Here is a 17730-nt window from a genome sequence, read left to right on the forward strand (position 1 = left end):
GTATTTCCAAACTATTTCCAAATTGAAGAAAAGGGCACTTAGAGTTCTGCTTCTATTTTTATGAACATGCCTATGTAAAAGTGAACTGCAAAACAAGAATGATGAACAAAATTATACAAAAACAGTGAGCTGCAGAACAACACAGATGAAATAAGTTAACAACCTCATTCTGACCCTCCCTCTCCCAAATTTTCTTAAATCTGTCTATGAAATCTCATGGAAGGCACTGTTAATTGACTAATCCCTTTTTCCTTGTTGCTATCAGTGAGAAAAAGTTGGCAATGTGACACAGCTCTAGCCAGTGAGACAGGCAGTATTTCTACCACAGAGTTTCTAGGAAAACTTGAACTTCCTTTGCCTAAACGGTTCCTTTCCTCTTCTTACACCATGGTCACCAGAGCAATGAAGGGACAATCAGTCCACCAAAGTTGTATGAAAATTTCTTTAAACTGAATGAGCAACCACAGAAATAAACATTATCTAAACTTAAGCAGAGTATTCTGAAAATACAGCTGCCAATGACTCCCCTCTTGATGGGAGTTTACAGATTGTAAAAATGCTGACCCTTAGCAATAGAATGTTTGAATTCAGCTACCCATCAGCATCAGAAAGTACAACAGAACCTTCCTTACCAGTAATGACGTCCTAACCCCTGCTACCCTCATCCCCACCCCATTTTGTAAAATTCAATAGAACCTTCCGTACTTTCTCAATGAAGCCCTAACACTCCACCCTGTTTTGTTAGGTTTATATATTAAACTTTATCTCTGGCTATAGAGGAAATTACTCATTACTAAGCAACTCCAGCATGCACATGTAAATAAACTTTGTCTTTTCTCATGTTAATCTATCTATTGTCAGTTAATTTGCAGGCCCCAAATCACTGGACCCAAGCTGCAAGGGAAAAAAAGTTTTTTACTCCCAAAAATGACAAGCAGTAGCCCAGTGTAAAAATTAGACTGGGCAGGGAATGGAGTGAGTCATGAACATATAATTTTAAAGGAAAACATGTTTTAAAGACAGCAGTACAGTGCCAATGCATTTAAGATCAGACATTGCCTCCCACCCCACCCCCGGCCACAGCTATTTTCTATTTTCCAAGGTTTGAATATTTTGAGGAAAGTTTAGACCTAGTACCCTACAAGCATGCAGCAGTAAGCCACAACAATTAAGAAGGCAGCTGTCTCCCAGAGAGGGTAAGATTGATGAAAGCAAATAAAAGTAAAAGTTATATTCAAGCTTCTAAAAACATTTATTAGACAGTATCAAAGCCAAAGATTGGCACTTAGGGTAACTAACTGGGTTCTAAGTGATGAAATTATCAAGATATTGTTATGTTTGCCAATTTTTGGGTAGACTAGCAACTTGATTATAGTACCACCAGGCATCCCATACTCCAGTAATCACCTTTGAAGATAATCATATCTTTATATAGGGATATCACTAAAAAATACAATCAAGCCAAACTATTAAAAACATTTCAAATTTCTTAATCTTATTCTTCTCTGATACTAATTCCACATAGCCAGTGAGAAACGTATTTGGTGGGGTATAGGGGGTGGGGGGGTATAGATATGCTGTTCATCCTATAGGGGACTGAAGTGAGGGGTGTATGACTAAAAGTTGCAGGAATAAATTTCCAAATGCCTTTTGGTTACCTCTACCTGTTGCATATACTATAAATAGCTGAAGATTTTATATAATTTGGTAACAATCTCAGCAGTCACCTCAAAAAGTAGTCTTCCTTTTCTTCTCTCACTTCCTCCCCACCAATAAACCACATTCATTCTATTTCACAAAGCTTGCTTTATAATTTAAAAGCCTTTGACTCTATCCCCTTTCCATTCCTACTGCCTTTCTCTAGGTAATTCAGAACCTCAACTTTTGTCTGCCTGACCTGTTTTAAGTTTCATAACTCATCTCCCAAAATCTAGCCTCCCCTTCCACTTCCTCCATTTCGGTCTACCTTCCACACCACTGCCAATGAGCTTTCAAATGCTCAAAACATGACACTTTTCTACTTTAAACTCTGAAGAATCACTACAGTCTTCATTTTATGGCTGTACCTCAAATTTCCAAATCTCAGAGCCATCACTTCAATCAGGGCAAATAACATGTACATCTATGCATAAATTATGCTATTACTGTGATTTTAAACATGTTTGCTTCCTCTGCTGAAAAAGTCAATGCCATCATTCCTTCAACTCACGTTTCCTATCCATTCTTTAACATCTCTCACCTTTTCCTTCTTAAAGGAGTATCTGACACATTCCCAAGCCCATAGACAGGTTTCTGATACATGTTTCCAAATGAATATCCCCATGTCCATTACAAATGTGCTGTTTACCTCCAACACTAAAATATATGTCTATAAATGGTAGAGACAGAACCTAAGTCGTCTTTTGATCCATATGGCAAAGTACCAGGTTGGCCAAAAAATCCGTTTCATTTTTTAACGTAAGATGGCTCCAAGTAGCGCTTAGTTGTCTTCATTCAAAACAATTTTGTTAGATTGTATTGTGACAGCTGTCACATCAGCATGTATGTAAAAAAAAAAAAAAAAACTTATCAAAATTGGTGACTTTCTGTGCAGCCATTTTAATATTGAAGATGGAAGAAAATACTCAATGTTTTTGGCATATTATGCTTTATTATTTCAAGAAAGGTAAAAATGCAAGTGAAATACAAAAAAAAAAAGTCTTGTGCAGTGTATGAAGAAGGTCCTGTGACTGATGGAACATGTCAAAAGTGGTCTGTCAAGTTTCTTGATACCACTGACATTTCGGCCAAATAATTCGTTGCCAAATAATTGATGAATAATTCAACTCATCAGGTAAAAATAAAATCATAAATGTGCATAGACCTAATAAAAGAGCATCAAAATATATTAAAGGATAAAAAGAGCAAAATTAAAAGACAATTCCGCAATCATAGGAAGAGATAATTAACTCTGCAAATGACAAAGACAAAAAAATGAAACACCACTAACCACGTTTACCTACCAACAAATGCAAATCTGCACTTGTTTTCATGTGTTGAACCAATAAATATGTCTCAATATGTTTCAAAAGAATAAAATAATGCAGAGTATGCTGTATAAATAAAGGAGAATTAAAAATCATTAATCATGAGATATTTAAACTAACCCAAATATTTTGATAAAACTATATACGAAGCCAAGTATACATCTCCTGTGGATCAGAAGAAAACACACATGAAATACAAAACATTTTCAACTGAATGATAATGAAAATACAAAACATAAAAATTTGTGGGATACACCTAAAGCAATACTAAGAGAAATATATACCTTTAAATACTTGTATTATGGAAAAAAGACAGAAAATCAATAACCTAGGTTTCCACCTTAGGAAATTAGAAGAACAGAAAAACAAAAAGCAGAAGTAAATAATAAAGACAATAAAGAATCAATGAAATAAAGAAATTTATGAGATATAAAATAGAAAAACAATATTGAAAAAAAAATCCATGGGGGGAAAAAACTGATTTCTTGCAAAGATCAATGAAGTTTTAATAAGCCTCTAGCCAGGCTGATCAAGAAAAAAGAGAATACCAAATTACCATTATCAGGAGTAAAAGAGGATACACTTCACTTCAGATTCCAGTTATTAAAAGGAAAATAGGTTATAACAGAAAAAGAGTAAATCTGACAATTGTATGAAATAGACAAATTCTTTGAAAGACAAAACTAACCCAAGTAACAAAAAACCTGAATCACTCTGTAGACGAGGTCTGTCCAGAAGGTATCCAGCTATGTAATATGAAAAATAAAGCCATTTACTGAAGAAGATACAAGAAACACTGTACATAGGACAATGACACCTCAGTCTCCTTCAAAGTAGGGCACCTTGGGACCTCACAGTTCTCCCAATTGCCATCAGCTGCCCTGTTGTATTTTCCTGAATCTCATCAAGAGTCTGAAATCTCTTCCCTTGCAAAGGTGATTTTAGTTTTGGGAAAAGCCATTAAAAGTCGCAGGGCACCAAATCTGGGCTGTAAGCGGGGCTGAGTCACCTGGGTGAACTGATGTTTCTCCAAAAACCTCCGCAGGAGATGTGATGCATGAGTGGGTGTGTTGTTATAATGAAGCTGCCAATCACCAGTTGCCCATAGCTATGGCCTTCAAAATCATCTAGTTTCCACCGAGCAATGTTCGAGCTTAATGCAAAATTTGATGCAGATTCGTTGCTCTACTCAGTCATTTTGAATGTGACAGCCACACAGTATACATGCTCACTCAATGGCGCCTACCACCCACACTGATTAGTACAGTGACGTTGTTGTCATTGTTCACACATGCACCTTCCAGTCCACTCTCCTTGGCTGCCAAGTTACATCGATGTCCCACAAACCATTCTCGTTATATTAAACAACGGCTGGACTTTTTGACAGACCTTGTATACTAAGGGAATTGAATTCGTAGTTAATAAGTTCTCTCTCCACAAAGAAAACTGGTTGCCCAAATAGATGACTTTACTGGTAAATTCTACCTAACATTAAAAGAAGAAATAATACCAACCCTACACATATATTAGAGAACAATTCCCAACTCATTTTATCAGTCCAAAATTATCCTGATGTAAATAAAAATCAAAGTCACATGAAGAAAATTACAGAGTAACATCACTTACAAACAAAAATGTAAAAATCCTAAGAAAATATTACTACATTGAAGCCAATAACATAATACATGTGACTAAATGAGGTTTATCAAAAAATATCTGGAAAAAAATCAAGCAATGTAATTAACAGATAAATCCATTAGAAAAGAAAAATCCAACAGAAAAATCTCCATAGATGAAAAATAACAATTTGACAAATTCAAAACGTATTTATTATAAATGATGAGTGGGGGGAAAAAACCCAAAGAAAACTAGTAACAGAAGGGAACTTCTTCAATCTAAATCTACAAAAACCTTGCAGCTAACATCATATTCAATGGTGAAAACAGAATGTTTTCCCCCAAAGTAACAACACAAGGATTTTCCCTTCTATTTGACACTGTACCAAAGGTGTTTGCAAATCAAACAAGGCAACAAAAATATTAAAGAGTGTTTACAGATTAAAAAAGAAAAAATAAAGTGCCTTTATCTGCAGACAGCATGATGAAGTACATAGAAAATTCTAAGAAATCTAGAGCAAAGCTACTAGAACTAGTAATTTATCTAAACAGCAGGCTGCCTAAGTGTACAGTAATCTATTGTGCTCCTTTATAATAGCAACAATTGAAAATGAAATTTTACAATGCCTCCAATCACAACACAATAAAAAAATAAACTAAGAGAAATAAACTTTAAAATGTGCTATAAAACATTGCTGAGAGAAATTAAAGAAGACCTAAATAAATGGTGAGACATACTATGCTCCTGGACTAGCAAATGCATTATTAATGAGACAGAAACTATCTCCAAATTGGTTTATGCACACAATGTGCTACCAATCAAAATCCCAGCAAGAGAAATTGACAAAACTGCTTCTAAACTTTATATAGGAAGGCAAGAAAAACCAAAACAATTTTGAAAAAGAGCAAAGAGAACTTACATGGCTTGATTTCAAGACAACAGTAACAAAACAATGTGATATTGGCTTAAAAATAGACACAAAACTAAATGGCCAATTGATTTTTGTCAAAGCAGAAATGATTATTCCATTTTAAAAGGATAGTCTTTCCAACAAATGATGCTGGAACTAGTGGATATCAATTTGACTGAGGAGTGGATATCAATGTGTGCGGGAGCCCACACATTGATGCTTATGTCACATCATAAACAACCTGACAGCTTGAATTGTACCGTAAACCATAACATAATAAATGTGACTACAGAACTTCTAGGAACAAAAGTTGAGGAAATCATTATAATCTTAGCGTAGGCAAAGATTTCCTAACAAAATACAAAAAATCACAAGCTATAAAAAAAACCTGATTAAATGAACATCAAAATTATAAACATTTGCTCTTCAAAAGGCACAAGAAAAAAAGGAAAAGACAAGCCACAGACTAAGAAAATATCTATAAAACATATACCTGATAATGGGCTTTCATCCAGAGTATGCAAAGGGCCTATACAACTCCATTAGTAAGGCAATAAAAAAAAGTTAAAAATGAGCGAAGGATGTGAACAAGCAATTAAAGAAGGTATGCAAAAGGCCAACAGCACATACAAGATGCTCAACATCACTATCACCAGGGAAATGCAGATAAAACCAAAACGAAAAACTACCACTTAACTACTAGAATGATTAAAGTTTAAAAAACTGACAATACCAAATAGTAGTAGAGAAAGAAGCAGAACAAGTGGGAACCTTATATGCGGCTAATTGAAATCTAAAATGGTACAGCCACTTTGGAAAACAGTTCGGCATTTAATCCTACAACTGCAATATGACTCAAAATTTCCAAATCCTAGGTATATATACCAAGATAAATGAAAACCTATGATCTCACAAAGACAAATATGTTCATAGTACTTCATACATATTTTACCCAAAATTGGACACAACCCAAATATCTATCAACTGGTAAACAGAAAAATTAATTGTGGCATAATTATTCTATGAAATACTACTTAACAATAAAAGGAACACAATACTGATACACACAACATGAGTGAATCTCAAAAACAGCATGCTAAATGAAAAATATTGAAAGCAAAAGAATATATGCTATTTGAATCCAGTTTGGTGACATTCTAGAAAAGACAAAATTAGAGATAGAAAGCCGGGGACCAGGGATCAAAAGTGGGAATCAACTGTAAAGGGGGCACAAGGGAACACTTTGAGTTACTATCTTAATTGTAGTAATGGTTACACAACCCCATATAAATTGCCAAAATGCAGCAAATTTGTACACTTAAAATAATGTAAATTATACCTCAAAAAAGCCTGAGTTAAAAATCCAGATATTTTTGTGGAGCTGCAGTTAATTAGACAGCTTATCTGGAAAGACAAGCAATAAAAGGACAGCCAGAGAAACCCTAAAAAAAAAAGAATGGGGAAATGGTGCCCTATTACAACCATATATTAAAACATATTATAAAGCCTCTCTAAGTAAAATAGTGTATTAATTAATGGACAGGCCTAAGGAAATAGACCAGAAAATCCAGAGACAAAATAGCATACAAAAATTTAGCATACATTTAAGGCAACATATTAAATTAGAGGAAGAAAAGATAGTTGGTTTTTTTTTTAACAATATACAGTGTTGAGACAATCATAAGGAAAAAAATAAATTTGGATATTCCTCACACTATAAATCAAGGATAAATCCCAAACTGATCAGATTAAAATAAAACCATGTACGTACTAAAAGAAAACAGTGGGTGAATTTCTCTAACACCTAGGAGTTAGGAAAAAACTGTCTTATGATTCAAAATGCAGATGTAATTTAAGAAAAGACCGTTAGACTGGACTACATAACTTTTGCATGGACACTTCTGAATGAACGAAAACAAACACACAAAACAAAGTAAAACAACTGACAAACCACAACTCATATCACAGATATAGGATAAATATAACTCGTACATAAAATATGGCCATATAAAAAAGAGAAACAATGAGCCAATAGAAAAATAAGCAACATGAATAAAGAAAAAAACTACAAATAGTCTTCCAAAAACTTTAATTTTTTAAAAAGCCCAACTTTATTAACAACTAAGAAAATGTGAATTTAAACAATAAGACACCATTTCTCACCTATCACATTGGCAAAAAGCCCAGTGACATAAACTTTCTAGCTTAATACCAAGGGAAAACAAGTATTCCCAAAGGAGCAGTATTTAACACTTAAGCTTCCACACAGCAATCCCACTTATAAAGGACTCTACAATCAAAGAGTATCTATACCAAAGAATCACTAACAACAATATGAAAAGACACATTACTATCTACTACAGTATAATCTGTAAAAGCAAATAGTGAAGCAACTGTTTGAATACACTATAATAAATTCATCATGACCTTGGATTAGGCAAAGATTTGTTAGGTACAACACCAAAGCATAAGCAATAAAAGAAAATGCTGCAAAACGGGATGTCATCAAAATTTAAAATTTCTGCACTTCAAAATATGCTCTGACTGGGTGGCTCAGTTGGTAAGAGTATCGTCCAGTACACCAAAGGTTGCAGGTTTAATCCTCAGGTAGGGCATATATCTAAGGCAACCAACTAATCGATATTTCTCTTTCTCTATCTCTCCCTCTCAAATCAATAAATATATCTTTGGGTGAGGATTAAAAAAAAGAGAACTGAACAATTACTGGAACCATTGCTGATGAGACTATAAAATGGTACAGCCACTCTGGAAAATAGTTTCTAAAAATGTTAAACACAGGTTTACTCTACAACCGAACAATTCCACTTCTGCTTATCAACCCAAGAGAAATAAAAATGTATGTCCACACAAAAACTGGTACACAAATGTTCACAGCAGCATTATTCACATAGGCAATAAGTGGCAACAACTAAAGTGTCCATCAACTGATGAATGGATAAATAAAAGCTTGTATATCCATACACTGGAATATTATTAGAGAATAAAAAACAATAAAGTATAATACATGTTACAAATAGATCAACTCTGAAAGCAAATGCTGAGTGAAAGAAGCCAGTCACAAAAGACCACATGCTACATGATTCCATTTAAATGAAATATCCTCAAAAATACAACCACAGACAGAAAGCAGATTTGCACTTTCCAGAGGTTGGGCATGAGGTTTCATTATAAGGAAATGAGCATGTCCTAAAATAAGACTGTGGTTATAGTTGCACAACTCTGGAAATTTACTAAAAGTCACTGAACTGCACAGTTAAAACAGCTGATTTTTATGGCATGTAAATTTCATTCCAATAAACTTTTTTTAAAAAGATAAATCATAGACTAGATATTTTTAATACATTAAAATATTTTACTAAAATATGTCATTAAAACTTCAACAAACCAAAAAGAAATATAAACTAGGCAATAAAAAAAAAAAAAAATCCATCTAAAAAGTCTGAAATAGGAATTCAGATAAAGAAATTACACTGGCCAATAAGTTTACATGTAAAGTATATATGGTGTAAAAGAGTAACCTGCCCAGGTAACTTTCTGCACCTGCTTAAACTAAGAAAATAGATGGTCTCTATCACACATAATTCTTCATTTAGGTATAGGTCTTTTAAAAAATGGTTAGGTTCCATTGTCCCCAAAGCTCCAATTATAAACAGACTGTACCAAAAAAGACTTCCATTATAATTTTCCAATTATGACTTCCCTTTTCAGCCTGATAAAGAATCATTATTGCCATTGCCATTTGGTCTTGCTTGCTTTTAAATTCTCACACTTAGGATCATCTATGCCGAACAGATTGTGTCAGAGTTATCTAATTCTTTTAATAAAGTACAAGGTGATTTATACAAGATAGCACAAAACTCATTTTTCCTTTTCCAAGTCCCTTTCCCTAAAAATAATTTTTAAGTAATTAACAAAATTACTTAACAAAATAAAAGAGCACAATTCATTTTGAATATTACCAGCAGTAGTAACCTACTCCCTCCACAAAAAAAAAAAAAAAAGGAAACAAAGAAACGGGCATGCAAATGTACACTAACCTTCCAGTAGTCAGATTGTAAACTGTAGTACCTCTGGTATGCAGATAATGCTGAAAGAAGAAAAATAAGTTTGAGTCACAATTATGCCCTGTTTCAAAATAAACAGTACAAGAAACATTAAATATTAAAAGCCTAACAGGCTTCCCACCAAACCCACCTCCCAGCAGAGAGTGATATTTAAGACCAAATAATTTAGAAATTTAGAGAACCCCTACTCATAGTCAAACATGGGAACAAATATCAAATATATAAGAGTTCAAGAGTGTAAACACATGATCACATCCCAGATATGCACTAGAACAGAACCTAGGCTACCTCTTGAAACAATTTGACCTTCCTCAGAGAACAAATCTCCGAAGAGAATTAAGATTTTCCAAGGCTACTCCAGAATATGATAGATTATTTGTTCTCACAAGGGATGTTACTTCCAAGAATGAGTAAGAGTTCAAAAACCTCAAAGGGCAAAGAAGCTGTCTGTGAAGCTTCCCTTCATACGATCAACAAGAAAGCCACCCCACAATTGCCTTACTCCAACTCAATTCCAATATAGGGCATTCTATACCCCTAAAACCACTCCAAAGTATAAAGGCTTCTGAAAAAAAAATTAAAGTAGATTTTATCAACTAAAAAACTCAGTGAGGAGGAGGTTAAAAAAAGTAGACAAAAAGTTATATATGTGCATTAGAATTGGTAGAGAGATCCCTTTTCAAAAATCTGATAAGCAATAAATAAGTCATGAGGATGTAATGTACAACATGGTAACTATATCTGAAAGTTGCTAAGAGAGTAAATCCTAAAAGTTCTCATCACAACAAAAAAAAATACTTTTTTAACTATATATGGTGATGGATGTTTAACTATACTTATTTAGATCATTTCCCAATATATACAAATAGCAAATGTCATATACCCGAAACTGTTATTTCCATTATATCTCAATTTTTAAAAATGACTGTTAGATTGTCAAATAATATTTTCAATGAGAATACTGAAATTTTATATTGATAAAAATAGGGGAAAATGGAAATTAGTATTTTCTAATATTCCATGTGTAATGCTTTCAGATTGTTTATCAGCAAATAGCCTAAATATATATGAATAACAGAAAAATTTCTGAAAATGTTCAAATTAGAGAAGCATTATGCAAAACATCACATATCTGAACAAGTAACTTATTTGAATAATGTTCATCTTTTTTGCATAAAGATGATGCCAACCAACCTATTATTGGAAGGACATTCAGACTATAGTTTTTCCAATTTTGGTAAAGAGTTGACTTATGCCATCCTCAGTTTTCTGGTTCTACTTCTGAATGTAGTTAGCTCCGAAAAGTCATTAATTAATGGTCTTCTAAAAAGAGCAAGCCAACTATCAAACTTGCTGGTACACAATGATCAAACAAGGTTTATGTTCAGAAATCACCACTGATTTAGATGGTGGATTAGGCAAATGCAGAAATCACCTCCTACCACAAACAAATTACAACTAAATTACAGAATAACCATCAGTCAAAACTGCCTGGAATCTAGCTGAACAGAAGTCCTATAACCAAGGATGAAAAGATGAAGCGATGTCAAGACTGGTAGCTGGGGTAGAGACATGGAACGGACCGGTCCCACACTTATCTGTGGTGATTAAAAAAAATCAGGAGGGATATTTTGGCTGCAGAGGTGCCTGAGAAGAGCAAGGGGTCCCACCCCCAGGTTCCTGTGCCAGGAAGAAGAATCCCCATAACTTCTGGTTGTGAAAACCAGTGGAGATTGTGGCTGAGTGAGACAAAGGGCTGCTGAAGACCCAAGTGTCACTCTTAAAGGGCTCGCACATAAACTTACTTGGACTCACTCATTTGGAGCTCCAGGTCTCAGGCAGCAACTAGAAAGGTGCCAGGAACATATGGAAAAAGAAATGAATTGTCTGGCCTCAGGGTAAGAGCTGAGGGGCAGCATTTTCCCAGACAAAAGTGCTAACAGAGGCCCTTGCTCCTTTGCTGGCACGATGGTGCCATATCTGAGTCTCCATCAACCTGTCTAGCATCATTTGCCCTGCCCTGGTGATTCCCCAGACCCTCCCGATCCAATATGCGGTCCACCCAAGTCCTCCCCAGTGGCTTTCCCATTCAAATGTCCTGTCTTGGCTCATGCTATGCACCTTTCTAAAATCTCTCAAAGTTTCACAAACCCCAAACTGCATCTGGCCTCAGCATGCTCCATGCCTCTTACTAAAGTGGTCCCAGGCGCAGCACTAGAAGCAGGCAACTTTGGTTCATGGCTGGGCCTCTCTTGGCACCTACAAGCCCAGCACAAATAGCAACCACCTGCAGGTTGCTTTGTAGCTCATTCCAGATGACACCAGGCAAGGCCTTGTAGCAGCTTACCTTGGTCTGCACCTCCCAGGAGGCTGTGAAATCAGTGCACCCAATGGATAGCTTCCAACCACACTGAAGCACCACCCAAACACCTCCATGAGCAACACACTTAAGGGTTGGCAGACTCATCAGGCACCAGAGACCCACTAAAGCTAGTCCTGCATCATGGGGTTGGCCTCTACACAGCAGCTCCTCCTCCGTGGTTGTGGCCAATCCTCCCAGCTAAGTGGCCTCAGGATATACTCCTCCCATTGACATGCCAAAAACAATCAAGATGCAAAAACAACACCTGGGGGTGGGATGCACAGGGCATGCCCAGCTCCACTGACTGGGGAGGCTGTGCCACTGGGACCTACATGACACCTACTACACAAGACCACTCTACCAAGAGAGAGAGGAAGCAGCTCAATGTAACACATGCAAACACAGGGAGGCTGCCAAAATGAGGAGAGAGACAGATAGATAGATAAATAGATAAATAAATATGCCTCAAATGAAAGAATACTCCAAAAAAAAGAACTAAACACAATCAAGACAAGCCACCTACCAGATGCAGAGTTCAAAACCCTACTTATAAAAATGCTCAAGGACCTTAAAATAAGAATAGACGAACTCAGTGAGAACTTTAACAAAGAGATAAGGAAATGTAGATAGAAAACATAAAAAGAACCAGTTAGAAATGAAAAATACAATAACTGAAATTAAGAATACTCATACATTACACAGAATCAACAGTAAAGGAAAGAGAGGATCAAGTCAAGATCTGAAAGATAAGGAAGCAGGAAACACCAATCAGAACAGCAAAAAGGAAAAAAGAATCCAAAAAAATAAGGATTGTGTAAGGAGTCTCTGGGACAACTTCAAGTAAACCAACAATCATATCATTCGGGCGGGGCAGGACACCAAAAAGAAAAGAGAGAAAGCAAAGATCTGAAAACCTTTTTCAAAAAAAATAATGGCAAAAAACACCCTTACCTCGTGAAGGAAATGGACATACAAGTCCTGGAAGAGAACAGTCCCAAACAAGATGTACCCAAAGAGGCCCACATCAAAACTCATAATTAAAATAATAAAGGTAAGGACTTCCGGTCAAGATATAGTGAAGGCAAACAAGGCTCGCTTCTTCGCACAACCACATAAAAAATCACAACTAAAATATCGATAACCATCACTCAGAACCGTCAGAAATTGAGTTGAATGGAAGTCTAACAACTACAAAATTAAAGAAACCACATCTATTCAGACTGGTAGGAGGGGTGGAGACTTGGAACGAGCTGGTCCCATATCCACGCGTGGTGGATAAAAATTCAGGAGGGATATCTCAGGAGTGAGAAGTCCCAGCCCCACACCAGGCCCGGCAGCCCACGGTTCTAGTGCTAGGGAGGTAAGTACTTATAACTTCTGGCTGCAAAAACCAGGAGGGACTAAGTCAGTAGAAGAAACTTCTAGAGTCCCAAGCAGTTTCTCTTGAGGAACCCACACACAGACTTACTGAGACTCACTCCCTCTGAGCTCCAGCACAGGGGTAGCAGCTTGAAAGGCACCAGAGGCATACAGGTAGAAACTGAAGTGGGGGGCATCGAGGTGAGAGCTGGGGAACAGCTTTCTCCCGGATGGAAAGGCAAGCAGAAGCCATTGTTCCTTTTCTGAACCCTACCCACACAAAGCCACAAAGCCCACAAGCTGGTGTCTTATCTGAGATTCCATCAATCTGGCTAACACTGTTTACCCCTCCCTGGAGATCCCCGGGAGACTCCGTCCCACTTACTTGACTTACTGGAGACCACCCAAGCTGCTTTTCCATATGAATGGCTGGTCTTGCCCCATGTTTCACAACTTCCTATATCCTTTCAAACAAGCAAGCCTCTGTACCTCTTGCTAAGTTGGCCTCCAGCCCAGCACTAGTAGAAACCAGCCTAGATGCACAGCTTGTTTTCACCTGGGAATTCCCAAGCCCAGAATAAGTAGCAGCCATCTCAGATTGCTTTACAGGTCAGGCAGGATGGCCCTGAACAAAACACAGGTGGGGGCTGACCTTGGCCTGCACCACCCAGGAAACCCCAGGACCTGAGCACCCAGTGAACAGCTATAGACTACGTCAAAGCACTGCCACCTTTACCCTGCACAGCTGATTCTCCACAGAGGGTGGAGGCTGGTGGTCAATGCAGCTGACTGGCCTGGGTAAATCCCTCCCATTGATCTACCAACAGCAACCAAGGCTCAACTGTAAGAGGAGGGTGTAGTCAGCACACATGAAGGATACACCTCGAGTATTCAGCTTGGGTGATAGGGGAGGCTGTGCCACCAGACCCTATAGGACACCTACTACATTAGGTCATACTACCAAGACACAGTCATAACAACTCTAACTAGTAACATAGAAACAAACACAGAGAGGCTGCCAAAATGAGGAGGAAAGATTAAAAAAAAAAAAAAAAAAAAAACCTCAGGGCCCAAAAGGAAAGAGATGAAAACTCCTAAAAGAGAACCGAAAAATGGAGATGGGCAAGCTATCAGATGCAGTGTTCAGAACAGTGTTTATAAGGATGCTCACGGAATTTAGTAAGGACCTCAGCAGAATAAAAAAGATCTATTCAGAAACAAAGGATATTCTAATTGAAATAAAGAACAATTTACAGGGAAACAATGGTAGGGTGGATAAAGCCGAGAATAAAATCAATGACTTGAAACATAAGGAACCAAAAAAGAAGGAATCAGAACAAGAAGAAAAAAATCCAAAAACACAATGACAGTGTAAGTAGCCTCTGGAGTAACTTCAAGAGGTCCAACATTCCCATCACAGGGACACCAGAAGGAGGAGAAAGAAAGAGCAAGAAATTAGAAATCTATTTGAAAAAATAATGAAAGAAAACTTCCCTAATTTGGTGAAAGAAATAAACATCCAAGTCCAGGAAGCACAGAGAATCCCAAATAAGATGGATGCAGAGAGGCCCACACCAAGACATATAATTAAAATGCCAAAGGGTAAAGATAAAGAGAGAAACTTAAAAGCACCAAGAGAAAAGAAGTTAGTTTCCTAAAGGGGAGTTCCCACAAGACTGTCAGGTAACTTCTCTAAAGAAATTTTGCAGGCTACAAGGGATTTGCAAGAAATATTCAGTCATGAAAAGCAAGGACCTACAACCAAGATTACTCTACCCAACAAAGCTCTCATTTAGAATTGAAGGACAGATAAAGAACTTCCCCGACAAGAAAAAGGTAAAGGAGCTCATCACCACAAAACCAGTATTACAAGAAATGTTAATGGGTATTCTTTAAGAAAAAGATTAAAAATACAAATAAAATGGCAATAAATACTTACTATCAACAATTATTTTAAATGCAAATAGATTAATTATTCCCATCAAAAGACAGAAGGTGAATGAATGCATAACAGAACAAAACCCTTACATACGCTGTCTACAAGAAACTCACTGCTGTCTACAAGAAACTCGCTTCGGATTGAAAGACACACAGACTGAATGGGATGGGAAAGAGTATTTCAGGAAAATGGAAACAAACAAAGAAAAAAGGTTGGGAAGCAATACTTATACCAGACAAAATACACTTTAAAACAAAAGCTATAAAAAGAGACAAAGAAGGATCCAACAATTCCACTTTTGGGTATTTATCCAAAGAAATCCAAAACACTAAATCAAAAAGACATTATATATCCATATGTTCATTGCAGCATTATTTACAATAGCCAAGATATGAAAGCCTAAGTATCCACCAATAGATGAATGGATAAAGAAATGCGCATATATATAATGGAATATGATTCAGGCATAAAAAAGAATGAAATCTTGCCATCTGCAACAACATGGATAGAACATCATTTCTGAGTAAAATAAGAGAAAGACAAATGTATGATTTCACTTATATGTGGAATATAAAGAAAATAAATGAGTAAGCAGAACAGAAACATTTTCAGAGATTCAGAGAACATTTTGACAGCTGCCAGGTAGGAGAGGGATGGGGGGATGAGTGAGAAAGGTGAAGGGGTTAGAAGTACAAACTAGTAGTTACAGAATAGTCATGAGGATGTAAAGTACAGCACAGGAAATACAGTCAATAATATTGTATGGTTTAAGATGGACACTAGATTTATCAGGGTGATAATTTCATAAGTTAAATAATTGTCTAATCACTTGGTTGTACACCTGAAACTAATATAATATTGAACATCAATGGTAATTGAAAAAAAATTTTTTTTAATTATTTACTTGCTGATTTACACATAACAGTCATGGAATAGGTGTTCTCTCTCTACTGCTGGATGTGAACAAGAAAGCATATATCATTAACTGCCACTGCAAAGGTTACTATTCTTAGGATGAGGCCCATAAAGTTAGCAGAGGAAACTCAAAGTACCTGGGTATGTCTAGACTTTGAACTATACCTAGCACACAAGTCATCTATGAATTTCCCATTATGTGAGATAATACATCTCCTTATTATTTAAGATAGAATGAAGTCCTTGATATTTGTGCCTGGGTCCCTAACAATTTTGTGCACTACTGTATGAAGTCTGAACTGAACTCTTAATGATGTTACAAAATTTCAACAAATTTGAAGGGTATGTTTTCAATAACCTCAACAATAACGTATATTATTACAAGACTTAATAAAATTCCCATTTTAGGCTTAGCATCCTATTTTACGAAAAATCCTAACATACTTTGTTTCCTAATCCAAATAGATCATTAAAACCTTAAAGACTATACATATACCCATCACCAGAGCCTCTAATGAAATTCTTTTAACCAAATCACAGACCTTATTTCTAATCTTTATGTCAGTTACCTAGCCATTAAAAAAAAAAAAAATTCCTAGGCCACTCTCACTAGATTTTTTTTTTTTAGGGTCCACAATAAAGAATGAGGGAAACCATTTGTTTGGACATCCTTATAAAACTTAAAACCTGTTTCATAATGATTGCAGCATATGTATTACTGGGTTCTCCTCCTTCCCTAAACCATCTAACCTTCACTTTGTTATCCCTGAGTTCTTTATTGGCTCCAGAAGTCCCTGTTTATCCCACTAGGAAATCTTTTTGACATTACTTCAGGCAAACCTTGTTTTCTTTTGCCACATAACCAAGAATGGTGTGCCCAAACATATTTTTTATTGTACTCTACTGCTTATGCTATTACAGTTGTCCCCACTTTTTCTTTCCCCCTTTGCCCACCTCCACCCATCCCCCCAAAAAATTATTAATAGTAACTCTTTATCAACCTATTTCCAAAGTTCACATCTTTTTATTATGTGGAACCAACTTTATGGACAAACTTCTATTTTTTCATAATGAGTTTAAAATATTTTGTTTTCACCGTCTTTGTGTGGCTCACAGTGGGTTGGGCATCATCCCGCAAATGCAAAGGTTGCTGGTTCAGTTCCTTGTCAGGCCACATGCCTGGGTTGCAGGCTAGGTCCCTGGTTGGGGGTGTGTAAGAGGCAACTGATCAATGTTTCTCTCCCTTTCTCCCTCCCTTCCCATCTCTCTAAAATTAAATTAATTAAATCTTTTCTTAAAAAATTTTGTTTTTAAGTAAGCCCATTTAGTCTTTTTAGATTAAAAAACATAGGAGATATAATGAATTTAAATGGTAATACTCAGTAGTGATAAGGGAAATCCCCAATAGCGGCAAGAATTCAAGAAAACAGGCAGCTTTATCATTCTATTAATACTGTAAGTATAAATTAGTAAAACTCTTTTGTACCATAATTTAGCACTGACAAAAGTTTTAATAT

At 36.2% G+C, this 17730-nt stretch overlaps 1 protein-coding gene across 7 annotated transcripts in view; it reads right to left on the reverse strand.

Annotated features, from left to right (window-relative positions):
* The window catches only part of KDM6A (lysine demethylase 6A), a 180072-nt gene that overhangs the window by 98275 nt on the left and 64067 nt on the right, over positions 1 to 17730 (reverse strand). For all 7 annotated transcript variants that reach the window (XM_054566524.1, XM_054566523.1, XM_054566526.1 and 4 more), the window contains exon 4: positions 9612 to 9661. In XM_054566524.1, the coding sequence (XP_054422499.1) occupies positions 9612 to 9661 (50 nt within the window). The remainder of the gene's footprint in view (positions 1 to 9611; positions 9662 to 17730) is intronic.

Source organism: Pteronotus mesoamericanus, unplaced genomic scaffold, assembly GCF_021234165.1.
Source record: "Pteronotus mesoamericanus isolate MK-2021 breed Mesoamerican mustached bat unplaced genomic scaffold, CSHL_Meso_final contig_173, whole genome shotgun sequence".
NCBI classification, from domain to species: Eukaryota; Metazoa; Chordata; class Mammalia; order Chiroptera; family Mormoopidae; genus Pteronotus; species Pteronotus mesoamericanus.